The sequence below is a fragment of the Vollenhovia emeryi genome, unplaced genomic scaffold (assembly GCF_000949405.1).
Source record: "Vollenhovia emeryi isolate VEMERY1.0 unplaced genomic scaffold, V.emery_V1.0 DF939124.1, whole genome shotgun sequence".
In the NCBI taxonomy this organism is placed as follows: Eukaryota; Metazoa; Arthropoda; class Insecta; order Hymenoptera; family Formicidae; genus Vollenhovia; species Vollenhovia emeryi.
Window position 1 is genome coordinate 2,117,682 of NW_011967242.1, and position 13,408 is coordinate 2,131,089.

Here is a 13,408-nt window from a genome sequence, read left to right on the forward strand (position 1 = left end):
TTTCTTATCGATACGGTGCGACGGCGACTAGATGATTGTTACCGTTTCGGCGAGTTTCACGCTGAAACCCGTCACGTAGTAGGGGGATGATGATGGGACTGTTCGTATAAAGGCGCACACGTGACAATTAAAACGATCAGTCTCGATTCCGTTCTCCGTTTAATCCGCCGTACCCGCGTGCCATTACAGTCGCGGAAGTCGCGGGCGAGGTGGGCGAGAAATCGGAAGTCCGAAAGAGCGTTTTGCAAATATCGCGAGTCCCCGAGTCCGCGGGTCTTCTCAGAGCGGGCTCGCGTAAGAGCGAGTCGTTTAGTTCGAGGGGAGCTCATCAGCAGATCATATATGCGTTACATTAGGAAAACGAGCATAATCATTCAGCTGCAATTTCGCACGTTCCTACCGGAAACTGGCACGCGCGACTAAGCGCGCGATCAGGCGCTTAGAATACCCCGTCTTGCACGTAGATCCACTCGGGTGATCCGTCCCACGTCTTGAAAGAAGGCTATCCAGGGGTAAGATCTACAAGTCTTTTTCTAGCTTAATTGAGACAAGCTGAGAAAAAAATGTGCTTCGTAAGCTTTCAACTTGACGATTGCTCGCTTTCTCCTTTAACATTTCTGATGCGTTCGAACGGTGGAAAGTGCGGCTTTATAGAAATTCTACTTGACTTTTCTCTCTCGTGGCTTCTGCGCGAATATAATGTACGAGTTCAACTTACGTACTTTTATCGGTTGTCCGAAAATGAGTTTCTGCGAAAAACAAAGATAAAGGGAAAAAATTAATTTGTTACGATAGTGACTGTATAATTGGTTCGTATTGTGAATCGTTTTTAAACAGTTTTTGTGCGCGTTCGTTAGATCAGGTACGTAAGATTTCTCGAAACTAACGTCAGATATAAAGACACAATTTGAAATTCAGATACATCGATACAATAATAACAGCTGGCCAGTTTCCTCCGTGGCGCAATTACAGCAAGTATTTGGTATATTTTGGTTACTGTCACATTCGTCGCACGATAAAATTTTCGAGTGTGTTGCGAGATAGAATATGTTTAGAAACTCGAGAGGTTTGGAATTATGTTTACCTTCTTTTTAAATTAATCTTATTGCTATAAGACGGACAAACAATTAGATACTGATGATTTAATTATTATTTCACGGAGAGAATCTATAAAAAAAAATGACAAGAAGATAAGAAAAATCTTACAAATATTATATTGAATCTTGAAAGTTTATGAAAGCATATTTTTGAGAGATTTTCTCTCGAGAGTAATTAATTTCTACAAGCTGAGTCTCTCTGACGTTTTTATATTAATTTTTTACATGTAATAAGACTTCGATTATTTTGTATCTCAGAATTCGTTTTAACTTTAATCGAAGATAGAATACATTGATAATATATTAGATATTTTTAATTAATTGGAAAAACTATAATATATTTTCCATTTCTAACTTTTAGGTAATATATTTACTATCTATAAACCTTTTACATATAATAAGACTTCAATTATTTCAATCTCAGAACTTGTTTTAACTTTAATCGAAAATAGAATACATTGTATAATATATTAGATATTTCAAATTAATTGACAGACCTATAACATATTTTCGATTTCCAATTTTTAGGTATTTTACTACCTAGATTATATTTCGATATTGAAGTAACCGGTTTTAACCGGTGAGCTATGATTCTAACCGGTTCGAACATATATCTTAAAATAATGATCGAGGAATAGTTAATAACAATGCTGATGATAGGTATTAGCAATTATTTTTATAGCTGTGTGCAAATTATTAAACTAGAATCATGTCGATCGCTACATTACATTTCCTCATTGATTTTATGACGCAATAATCGACAGGCGGTCAATAAATGATGCGTTTCTTTTGACCAGAATCTGTGATTCACCTGAAGCGGTAATATTGATTCGTGTTTGCTTTCGTGTGGATCTGAAAATTATTATAATATTTCCAATTTGACCGCCGTATCTGCTTAATCACTAACTTAGATATGGAGCTTAAGATTTATTTTTTCGGTAATTGTTCGTAACAAATTTAATAAATTACGGTATCAATTATTGTGTTCTAAAAAAAGACAAAGTATAATATATAAATATTATTTTTTGCAAAACAAAATATGAGTAGTACAAATTGAATCCAACATTTTATCTCTCTATAAAGTTTCAGCACCCTCGAACCATTGACGCATTGATTTGAGTTAATTGATATTTCGATCAAAGTTATATCGATGACGTGTGAAACAAGGCGATATATCTTTGACGTGATCGATAAGACTTAAGTGAACGGTGTCAAATGAAAGAACCAATTGAGGCGGTCTCGTATATCAATTTATGCGAGCGTTGTTAAAGTACCATTAAAAATATTTGTTGAATAATTTTCCGGAACTTGCTGTGTCGCACTTGACGAATATTTTTATATTAATTTCTGTTACCGGACGATTTTCTTAACAAGTTAATCGATATTTTGACACATTTCGAATTCTACTTGGCGTGCGTAAGATCATTTCATTGGTACGCAGTCATGTGATAAACATCAGCTTATAAATTATGGAGTGAATCACGATTGATTGATGATTAATTCACACAGCAGATGGTCGACAAATAAATAATGATGTAATTAAAACTGCGAGTTGTAATAGGTGCACTTTTTGAATGAACTGATAACAGATTTCTCAATAAACGTGTCGATTTTTCAATAATATTTACGTCTTATGTGTCTTGTATCATTTAACTTTTTAATCCACACTTTTCTATGAGTTGGATATCAAAGACGTTGCTAAAGTACTTTTCAGTCGATTTCACTATATACAAGATAATATAAATATATCATAACAGCAGGAAAATAGGAGAAGAAAGTTTCAGGAACTTTTCATGACTTTAGAATTTGGAAATAAATTAGAAGTAGAATTCTTTAATTTAAATCTGCACAGGCGTACAGTACGCAAAGGAGAAAAATGATCGACGGGTACTTCCAGAAAATGCGCCCGCATCTTCTCGTCCTGTTCCTCTTCCTGTCGGCGTCATCGGCGGAGCAGCGGCGCGTAAGAAGTGCCGAGGAGGAATGTCGCGCTGAACATCCCACCTTGCTCTATTATTTCTCATGGGCGGATTACACGGTGTTCGCCACGATGCTGCTGGTCTCGTGCCTGATTGGCACCTTCTATGGCTTTTTCGCCAAGAAGCAGGAGACCAGCCAGGATTTTCTGCTAGGCGGCTCCAGCATGGGCACGTTCCCCACGGCGATGTCATTGACCGCCAGCTTCATCACGGCCATCGAGCTCCTGGGAAATCCTGCGGAGATGTACGGACAGGTGCGTTCAGTAATTCTCAAACTCTTACAGAGACGATCCGAAAGGAGTCTGAGAATCGGCGAAAAGAAAAGTCTCCTATTAATAGAACGTTCTTTAAAAAATCTCGCCGTTTCCGTTGCAGGGAACTCAATTCTGGATGACTTGCGTCTCTTTCATACTCGTGGTACCGATCACCTCTTGCCTATACCTGCCGGTGTTCATGAAGTTAAAGCTGACATCGAGCTACGAATACCTGAACCTGCGCTTCGACCGGCACTGCCGGTTGCTCGCGAGCGCGTTGTACATGTTGCAAATGGTGCTGTACACGTCGGTAGCTGTGTACGCACCTGCATTAGCGTTAAGTCACGGTGAGTGATAACAGGCAATTCTTTGATGAACTTTATCGCAGTGTCTTCCAAAGTGGCGTAATTGAAATTAAAGTTACAAGCGCTTTTGTGATAAATATCGGTTTTTGTTCTTGCTTCGAATCATAGTTGGGGAGTTACAGCTTTAATTTTATCATTAAGTTGAAAGCTAGAGCAACAAGGGACTTATTTGCAAGCTTACCCGCGGTCCGGTCGCAATAACGAAATAACAAAGATAGTCGTGAGAAGTACAAAGTAGAGGAAAGTCCTCTATCACGAGATATCTACCACAACTTGGGAGTGTATCGATTGACCCGTCAATAATCTCACAATTGATCGCGCCAGTTGTAAAATTCAGCAACATTGAAAATTATAAACGAGATTCTTTCATTCACAGTCACTGGCCTCAATACTTACATAGCCGTCACTCTAGTCTACGTGGTCTGCATTTTCTACGCCTCACAGGTGTGCATTTTTCCAACGATTATAATCGATTATAATTACAGGCGTAAATAATTAAACAATCGTACTCTCTAAAAAAACGAACTTTTAGAGGGTATTTAATTGTACAATAATCTTACTCATTTGCTGTTCTCGGCAGGGTGGTATGAAAGCCGTGATAATGGCCGATACCTTCCAAGCCGCCGTACTTATCGGCTCGCTGTTCCTCATCTTGGGCTACGGAATGTCCTGGGCGGGTGGAACCGCGCGCGTTTGGGAAGAGAACGCGAAATCCGGCAGGATGGAATTCTTCAATATGGATCCTAGTCCTACGGTGCGGCATAGCTTCTGGAGTGTTGCGATCGGTGGTACTTTTTACTGGACCACCATGTTCTGCAGCAACCAGGCGTCCGTCCAAAAGTATCTCAGTGTCGAGAGCATCTCGCAAGTAAGGATGTAAGTTTGCGAGAAAAATTAATTGTACAATAATCTTACTTATTGCGGCGATCCTACGTGCGATACACTTGTTGCATTCATCTGTTACTTTATCACGCACGAGATACAGTAACAATTTATATGCTCTATTACTAAAAATGTATTATTGTTTATTCGTTAATTAATTGTCTCTTACAGAGCGCTGTGGGTGTCTGCGTTCGGCATGATTGTAATTTATAGCGTGAACTTTCTGACTGGAATGGTGTTGTACAGCGCTTACAAAGACTGCGATCCTTTGACAGCCGGATATATAAGCGGCCAGGATCAAATACTTCCGTTGTACGTGATGAATTTCTTAGGGAGTCTTCGTGGGATGCCCGGACTCTTCGTGGCTGGTATCTTCGCCGCGTCTCTCGGGTTCGTAGAACATTCACAAGAAAGAAAACTGTATATATCCAATGAGAAATCAATTTGTTTCGTTAAGAATCCGCTGGACAAAATTTGGAAATATGTCGAACGATATTTTCAGAACTGTAGCGTGTGCCCTGAACGCATTGGCAGCGATAACCTGCGAGGACATTCTCCATGGACTCTTCCAGATGGACTTGCCGGCAAGCAAAGGTGCCATTTACGCCAGATGGATCAGCATATTTTTCGGAGCTGTCAGTTTCGCGCTGGTGTTCGTCGTAGAGCGTCTCGGTAGCGTTTTGCAGGTAGCTTCCATTTCTCTTTCGAGAATTCGAAGAAGAGTATTTGAAGAACAGTGATACAAATTTTTCAAGCGTACCTTCCTGTAATGTTATCATCTCACGACGCAATGCCATTGTCCAGTTTCTCGTACGACAGTTTAGCTTCTCACTTCAAATATATTCGTTACTGCGTGCATGTCGTTGTTTGACTCTGTTGGCCTTTTGATTTAAATGATTGTTATCGGAAAGTCTCTTTATTTGTCGCTCTTGATTTTTAGGTTGCGCTGTCTTTCAATGGCATGGTTGGCGGAGTGACCTTAGGATTATTCTCCTTGGGCATGTTTGTGCCGTGGGCCAACGCCAAAGGAGCAATGGTAGGTGCCATCTCGAGCTTGGTAGTCGTGCTGTGGATTGGATTAGGCGCCCAAGTTGCGGCTGTAAACGGACAGATTCAATTGGACAGCAAGCCTACATCGATTGCAGGCTGCCCTTGCATAAATGATACCACGATCGTGCTCAATCAATTCGAGCCCAACTCCGATGATGAAGTCTCGTCTATATACAAGGTGAGACTTGTCTTCTCGACAGTATTTGCAATTACATTACGTACAACGGTGAATTAAAGTTGCACTTCTGCAATCAAGCAACTGCCGGTGAATTATGAAATCTTTAAGTTTTTAATGCATTTACTTTATTTATATGGATCTATTAGACTCCGCGCAGTTGCGCGTGATAAATTTGTTCATTTTGAGCTTTGACTCTTTGATTCTTTCCCGCTGTGCGTCCGTTTCTAGCTTTCGTATGATTCGTTTTAGAAGAAGGATTTATTTGCATAACAAACGCATTGACGAAACAAAATAAGTCTTACGCGATATGATTTGCAGACTAGTTACCTATGGTACAGCGCGATCGGTTGCATGTTGACCATGCTGGTGGGCCTGGTAGTGAGCTTTGCGACGGGCGCGCAAAATCCTGCCGATGTCGATCAGGATTATCTGAGCCCGCCGATCGCAGCCATGTTCCGCATACAGACGAAGCCTTGTGCATCCACAAATGTCCAGGGTATCGCGAACTTCGGCCTCGAGCTCGAGGACGAAAAGCCACGGCAAGCAGACGTTTGCAAGAGTCCGAAGTGATCCTCTCGCGGAGCGTCATCGATGGAGATCGTACACGTCTAGGGGAACGTATAGCCTACGGAGAAAATATAGTCTAATTCAGTAAACTTGTCATCGGATGATTTATCGGATGATCAAAGAGACGAGTTGCGCGGCGGAATGTTCATTCTTGTGGGTTCGCCTTGGAGAAGGCGTCAAATCCGTGCCCAGACGACGCAGAAATTTGGCAAACGTTGCAGAGACATTTAAAAAAAAAAAGGTTCTAATCGTTTTGACATCTTTCGGACTTCCGTCGTTCTGGACTTGAATGAATTGATCGTAATTCCACTACTTTTCTTTTCCTGCCAGTATTAGTTTCGACGGACAATATAAGATTAACTATTCAAGGCACACAGTGCGTTCCTACTCGTGGGCCTGTTGAAAATAAAAACCCCGGATTCTGCAATCCGTATCGTACGAGAATGATTTTAGTTAATCGTAATTATAATCAATACAAAGGTAGTTTGAGAGAATTACAGAGAGTCTTATTTCCTTTAACACTTGCATATTTGTCTTCCTGCGCAAAGTGATCCGAGAGTACGTGACTGAGACGGAATAGTAGACGTTGCAACACTTCGGAATTTATTCCCAAAGATACATTGCCATGACAGAGCAGATCAATATGAGCTTTTGTTATCAAATTTGCATGGAAACGATGCTGAAAAAGAAATTTGCGAGAGAAACGTCGACCCGCATTTGCGCAAGCGCATTTTTTTTTTTATAATACTCTGAAGAGTGCGATTGACTTGTCCAGCTAACTTTCCATGCAAAACGCGATGGCGAAATATTTAGATATATTACGCGTATAGTTAATTTACGTATCATGCATTTATAACCGCGTTATTAAACAACGATAATTCGTTATTAAATATTACGAGTAATTGAGAAAATTATTTAAGTCTTTTTTTTTCTATTTGACGCACGACCGATTTTACACATCCAGAATTATTTTATCATCTTATACCTTGCGCATTGCTTCACGCTAGGAATTCTTATATCTTATGGAGACGGGTATCTCGGCATGCACTAAAGATGTTTGACCATGCTATTGTACTTTTACCTTTGCTTTTACATAATTTATTAACGTGACAGCGCGTTCTGCGAATATTTTAGAATTAGCGGATTAAAATAGACACGAAAATATTATTATATTCAATTTTTGTAAATACAATGTTTGTGGAACAATAAATATTTAAGGACATGGAACGATAATTATAAACTTATCGGTCCTCACGCAGTAGGGCTGATTTTAATAATTATATTGATAATAAAATAATTGGGCAACGGCCAACTACATTGAGCCAGTTATCTCCTTACAGGTGAAACAACTTCGACAATAAGAAATCTTTCTTTAAAACGTCATTCAGTAATCAATCTCGAACCGTTGGGCTGTTGAAACTTTAATAATTTTAGTATTAATCTGAGCTCAGCTGAAAACAAGAACGACTGCAGTTTCGTTCTTCAAGACTATGGCCTCTATCAGTCAAACTCTTGTTCTACTTGGAGCGGTAGCAAAGTAAGAAGTTTCCCTTAGACGGTTAAGAAAAAAAGTTATTAAATATGGCATCGACGTCCACTACCAGGCGAGTGCAAGTATCCCGTGAAATATCTAAGTACGCAGCGAGCGTACGTTAACACCGTTTGTGTTATTGCCGGAGGGAGGAGAGAAGGAGAACGAGACAGTGAAAGTGGATCAATACGCGGTGAGCGTGCGGCCTGTCTGGCAGCGTGCGGCTGTTCCTCCTGCGAGGCCGCCTGTCCTCGCAAGGCACTCGCGGCGAACGCGCTGACGTGACAGATTCACCTGGTTGACAGCCGTGCGATCGTAGACCCCGTCGCCGGAATTCCACGCGGCTGATCGAGGGATGCGCGGGGATGCTGCGATCGAATCCACGGTGCTCCATCGCGAGTGTCCGACTTGGCGCGTGAGGCGTTTCGCCGCGGCGGCTCGGCTGGATCTGATTTCTCGGGGCGATTAAAGGGACTGACAGCTCCCGCCCGGAGGCTACCGCCCGGTCCTTCAATCCTCGACTACCCTCTGTCTATTTATCGCTGACGATCAAAGGGTGTCTTGGTTCGATTATGCAGGCGCGGTAGTGACGGACAGGCGACAGATCGATCTTCGCTGCATGGAGACTCGGGGATTGGTAACTTCGCCGGTTTGCGGTTGACGGGGAAAACGTAGAGGGAATTAGAAAGCGGCTCGGGTCATCGTGTTACGTGGCCGAGATGTACCTGTCTCATCTTGTGAGTACGAACGAAGTTACCGGCATTTTGTATCGGGACAAAATCGCTCTTGCCCCTTTAATCCAAAATGCCGATGCCAATTATACGTTGATATTATTTATTTTGCGAAACATTTCGTTCGTGTCGTTGTACACAGCGCACCGGAACTTGTAAAAATTCGAATCTTCAGTTGAAACGTTATTCATTTTGCAAGAAAATAGGGAGCATTGTCAAAATTAATTGTTAATAAAAGAAATTAAGCGATAAATAAATACGTATATGCATAAAATTTGACATTTATTGCAGTGTCAAATATAAAACGCGTCAGAAAGATAATTGTTTCGTATTTTACTTGAATCATTCTTTTCCAACGCAATATTCGCTAATATTTTTCGTACAAGTGCCTCCCTCCGTTCTTCTTCATTAAAATAATTATTCACATTTGCACCTTACTCTTACATTTTTTTCCCAATAATACAATAAGCACAACTAACTAGAAAAAGTACATGAGGATTAAATCCCGTCAAAAGGTAAGACGAGCGTTCTGCAAGCAGGAGCTAACTTGCCTGCGATTCCTGCGATGGACCGTCCTGGTGCCGCTCGTGATTTATATATCGCTCCTATTTGTCAAGTACAATAAAAGCGTGCCTCTGAAAAGTTTATCGACCCCGAGCGACAGGGACAAAGAGGGTGTCGCGATAGACAACCTGTTCTTCGAACTGGAGACCGTGACGGCCGACAAGAAGAGCTTGGCGGGTCACAAGGACACGGGAATCAATCGGCACGGGGACGACGAGAGCATACGGGAGGTCGTGGAGGCGGAAAATCGCCAGGATCCGAGAAACCTTCTCGAGGACATTTTCCGGAGAGCCGACACCGACGAGAACCAATTGCTGGACATTCAGGAGCTGGCCAAGTGGATCCACGCGAAGATCACCGAGCACATCACGCGGGCCATGCGAGAGAACGTCGGCTTGTTCACCGCCATCGACAACAATCCTAGAAACGGTATATCGAATATTGCACTGTTAATTGCGGTGCGGTTTGCACGGGCGTTAATTACAATCAATCGCGGCTTAACTGGCGTTAATTAACGCTTGCCATCTACGCGTAATGGCTTTATTTCACGATGACATCGTTTCCAAGTCGAACGGGTTTCGACCTACGATACGTAGGGATTACACGGGAATAATTGACGTGCGATTTCAATATTGCTGCTTCGATATTCTAGTCTCATTGTCAAATTGACACGCAATAACGAAGAAAACCACATTCTCGCCACAATATGCGCTTCATCATTTTATTTTTGTGAAACCAGCACGCTCTCTGATTAAGTACTGAAAACAGTGAATAGTCGCTGATTTACAGTTATAAGTATAGCACTGGAATTTTCAGTGGTATATTTATAACCGTAAATCAGTGACCGTTCACTGTTTTCGGTGATTATTCACTGGTTGACTTTTAAAGAGCGGTACGGACAATGGAGTAACGCTAATAATTAATCGCCTCGATTTGTATTCATTAGATTAATTAATAGATATTAACAGATTAATGAAATGTAATTAATTAACATATATATAAACTAATTTATCAATTGTTTATTTAAACAATTTAACTTTTGCGGAATCTTGTGGCGACGCATGTAGAGTCTAGAGAAATCGGGAATCGGAGTAAAGATCGACGGTATGAATTAGCGTTATTTCTCAATATTTGTTGCAGGTGAGGTATCGTGGGACGAATATCACGCCTATTTCCTGAGGACCCACGGCTTCTCCGAGACCTACATAAATTCTCACAACAAGAAGCACAGCGAGATGCCAAGGGCGCTGAAGGAGAGCATAATGAGGGATCGAGCGCGATGGGCCGAGGCCGCTAGAAACGATCCCGAGAAATTGGCTCTGGACGAGTTTCTCGCTTTCACACATCCCGAGAGCAGTCACAGGGCCCTTCTGCAAATGGTGGAGGACCTCTTTGAGAAATTCGGTCGGGCACCGTCTCCTGTACTTTTTACTTTACTCTCTGGCTAATGAATTCCCGGCAATAACCGCAATCCGCTCGTCTACTCTCAGATCGGGACGGCGACGAGCAACTAACGGAAGACGAGTTCTCGGACTTGCCGGCGGAAGGGGTCGGCCTGGATTTACGCGAAGATCGGCCACAGTCGATAGGAGGCAGCGAAGACAGGCGTAAGGAGTTCCGACATCTGATTGATAAGAACAAGAACGGGAAAGCGGATCGAACCGAGCTGCTGGTGAGTAATAGAGCGTAAATAAATTAATAAGAGACGCAGAGGCCCCTCGGTCCGAACGAGCAGCGTTAGCTGTTGCAATATTTGCAGCGTATTTCCCTTAAACGCATGTAAAAAACCACTTAAAAGAGTTAAAACAATTTTTCCGAAATATTTGACGAAACTCGAACTTTGAACATTTTGCGTAACCGTGTATTAAAATTATACGGCATTGGCGTAAGGAAATGCTTTTGGTAAATTTTTACATATCGTTACGCATCTGCTACAACGTAATGAAAAAGAAAAGTATATAAGTATCCTTTTTCAACTTTGTGAAAAATCTGAAATTTTTCTTCTAGATGTACATCGACCCACGAAACCCCAGACATGCTATCCAAGAGGCCCAACACTTGATCACGCTGTCGGATACGAATTTAGACGGGAGACTGGATCTTCCGGAAATTCTGAGCAAGATGGACCTGTTTCTCGACAGCAAGATGGTAGACACCGAGAAAAGTTTTCACGACGAATTTCGATAATCTCCGCATATGAACGAATGTAGCTATAAACATTGAGGATTGAACAGGAAGGCTTTCTCCTTCGACATTTGTACTGAGAAATTAGACAATATCATTTTTCCACCGATGGTCAACGAGGGATTAGACCAATACAGTTAATTAATCGATTTGTGCAGGGTACATATTAGTAAACTTCAACGGGATTTCTTTACGCACGTTAATCGAGCTATTGCGCAGATAAAAATTATAGGCTTTTAGAACGTATCTGTGATAGTCTTTACGACGTAGAATATCATTTAAGTAGGCGCAATTATTATGACATAGTGGTAGGTAAGTATTACGTTAATTCGCGATAAACGGGAAAATGATTCAATCAGACCGTTTGCACAGTTAGGACGATCGATAATTAATTACCAATTGGATGAACGATGACGATATGGATATAGGGTTGCAAATCCGTCCTTTTGTAGATCTCTTTCATGACTTCTTAGTGTCTTTCTCGTGTGTGACTCGTTCGTGAACTATCTAGAAGACTTATTTAGATTCCAAACGCGGAGATTAGAAAGAGAGTTCTCCGTTTTGAATTACCGGTCTAAAAGTATCGTTTAAGTCGTGCAAGATGAAAATATCAGAGATAATGTAACATAATATATCTATTTAATTTGTGATATTAATGAAGGTAATTAATATTTATATAATAATATTCGTACATTATGATAAAATGATAAAAATATAATGTTACTATGTTAATGTAATTATATATTTAACATAAAAAATATATATATACTGAATGTCTTTAAAGATGAAAAACTGCAACAGTTTACGAAATTGAAAAGCAGGAAATGCTTAGAGACTACGACCAAGATATAAAATATAAAAGCTCGCTTTGACGAAGGTCTCTGAGTGAGAGAACCTGGGGAACTGAAATACGCCTACTCGCTATCGACGGAGCGTATCCAACGACGAATGACGGCTTAATGTCTCGTTTTAGGGCAAAATTTCATATTACATACGTTTAATAACAGAAATCGATGTTCCTTCGTAGAAAATTTTGTACGCTAGCGCGTTTTTCTATATTGTGATCTGGCACAATAAAACTCATTTAGAAACAAACATTTAAAAACAACACCTGTGTTGCTGCATCTCATATTTTCGCTTCGATAAATTCGAACGCAATATACTTATTAAATGTCATGAAGTTATTTTTATTTGAATTAATGAAGTATTTAATACCAATTTATATTATTATTAAAGTAAATAATTCCATAATTTTTGCCCATAATAAATGAAGATTTGCAATTTAGTAATATACATTTGTATACACCAACTATTGAGATAAAATCTCTAATCTTAGTTCTATCGATTTCGTGTAATCTGTTCCATCTTCGCGTTGCGTTTTATATCGCCAATTCAAAAGTGATTTATTCATTATCCTATTCTTCCGGGAGTGCCCGAAATTTCGCGCGATCGATGATTTTCGCGAGTGAGTGTTGTGTTAGTGCAACAAGGAAATCTAAAAGGAGGAGGAGGTCTTGGAGGCATCGGGCAACGGCGGAGAAATCGTAAGGTATAAGTGTCTTACATTTTTGTTATTTGCTACTTGTGCAAAATGAAGCATCTGTTCTGTGCTTTTATTTTATTTATTCAAATGATTCAAACGAGGATTCGAATAAGCTGTAACAATCTGTTACATTTTATATAAAATTAATTGCAAAACGTTGTATTTTCACCCGTACCAAATGTTTTCTCTATTAAAATTCTAGGAAAGATAGTGCTCATGAATTTACCGATTGATGTGATGAAAAACCATTAAAATAAACTTTGTAAATAATTGATGCTGCTATGCACGATGTAAAGTGCACTTTTATTACGTTAAAAGTTATGACGTTGTTAGAGTATAAAACTTTTGTGTTTCGCTTACTTTTTACTTACCTTACTTTCGCGACGTAAAAGTCATTTATAAACTCTCCCGCATTCAAGCATGCCTAATTCTGCGGTTGAAAAAAGTTATACAGAAAATGGTGATTGCTCCATTCATTACAAA

The 13,408-nt window shown here is 40.4% G+C and overlaps 2 protein-coding genes across 2 annotated transcripts; both read left to right on the forward strand.

Annotated features, from left to right (window-relative positions):
• Positions 1-7,660, forward strand: LOC105569418 (sodium-coupled monocarboxylate transporter 1). The gene is made up of 9 exons (XM_012025874.1): positions 1-512; positions 2,995-3,330; positions 3,452-3,677; positions 4,072-4,139; positions 4,276-4,571; positions 4,749-4,967; positions 5,080-5,263; positions 5,518-5,805; positions 6,124-7,660. Exons 2-9 carry the CDS (start codon positions 2,998-3,000, stop codon positions 6,373-6,375), a joined length of 1,866 nt encoding a protein of 621 aa, XP_011881264.1. The 5' UTR covers positions 1-512; positions 2,995-2,997; the 3' UTR covers positions 6,376-7,660.
• A 167-nt stretch (positions 7,661-7,827) lies between these two features.
• Positions 7,828-12,070, forward strand: LOC105569419 (45 kDa calcium-binding protein). Its single transcript, XM_012025875.1, has 5 exons — positions 7,828-8,640; positions 9,150-9,627; positions 10,339-10,602; positions 10,689-10,870; positions 11,206-12,070. Exons 1-5 carry the CDS (start codon positions 8,623-8,625, stop codon positions 11,383-11,385), a joined length of 1,122 nt encoding a protein of 373 aa, XP_011881265.1. The 5' UTR covers positions 7,828-8,622; the 3' UTR covers positions 11,386-12,070.
• Positions 12,071-13,408: the final 1,338 nt, after the last annotated feature.

Bases quoted from the DNA above. Each gene is read 5' to 3' on its own strand.
- LOC105569418 (XM_012025874.1), top strand. From the start codon at position 2,998: ATGCGCCCGCATCTTCTCGTCCTGTTCCTCTTCCTGTCGGCGTCATCG. The intron at 4,572-4,748 runs GTAAGTTTGCGA...TGTCTCTTACAG, and splicing joins AGCATCTCGCAAGTAAGGAT to AGCGCTGTGGGTGTCTGCGT. The intron at 4,968-5,079 runs GTTCGTAGAACA...CGATATTTTCAG, and splicing joins ATCTTCGCCGCGTCTCTCGG to AACTGTAGCGTGTGCCCTGA.
- LOC105569419 (XM_012025875.1), top strand. The intron at 9,628-10,338 runs GTATATCGAATA...TATTTGTTGCAG, and splicing joins CGACAACAATCCTAGAAACG to GTGAGGTATCGTGGGACGAA. The intron at 10,871-11,205 runs GTGAGTAATAGA...TTTTTCTTCTAG, and splicing joins CGGATCGAACCGAGCTGCTG to ATGTACATCGACCCACGAAA.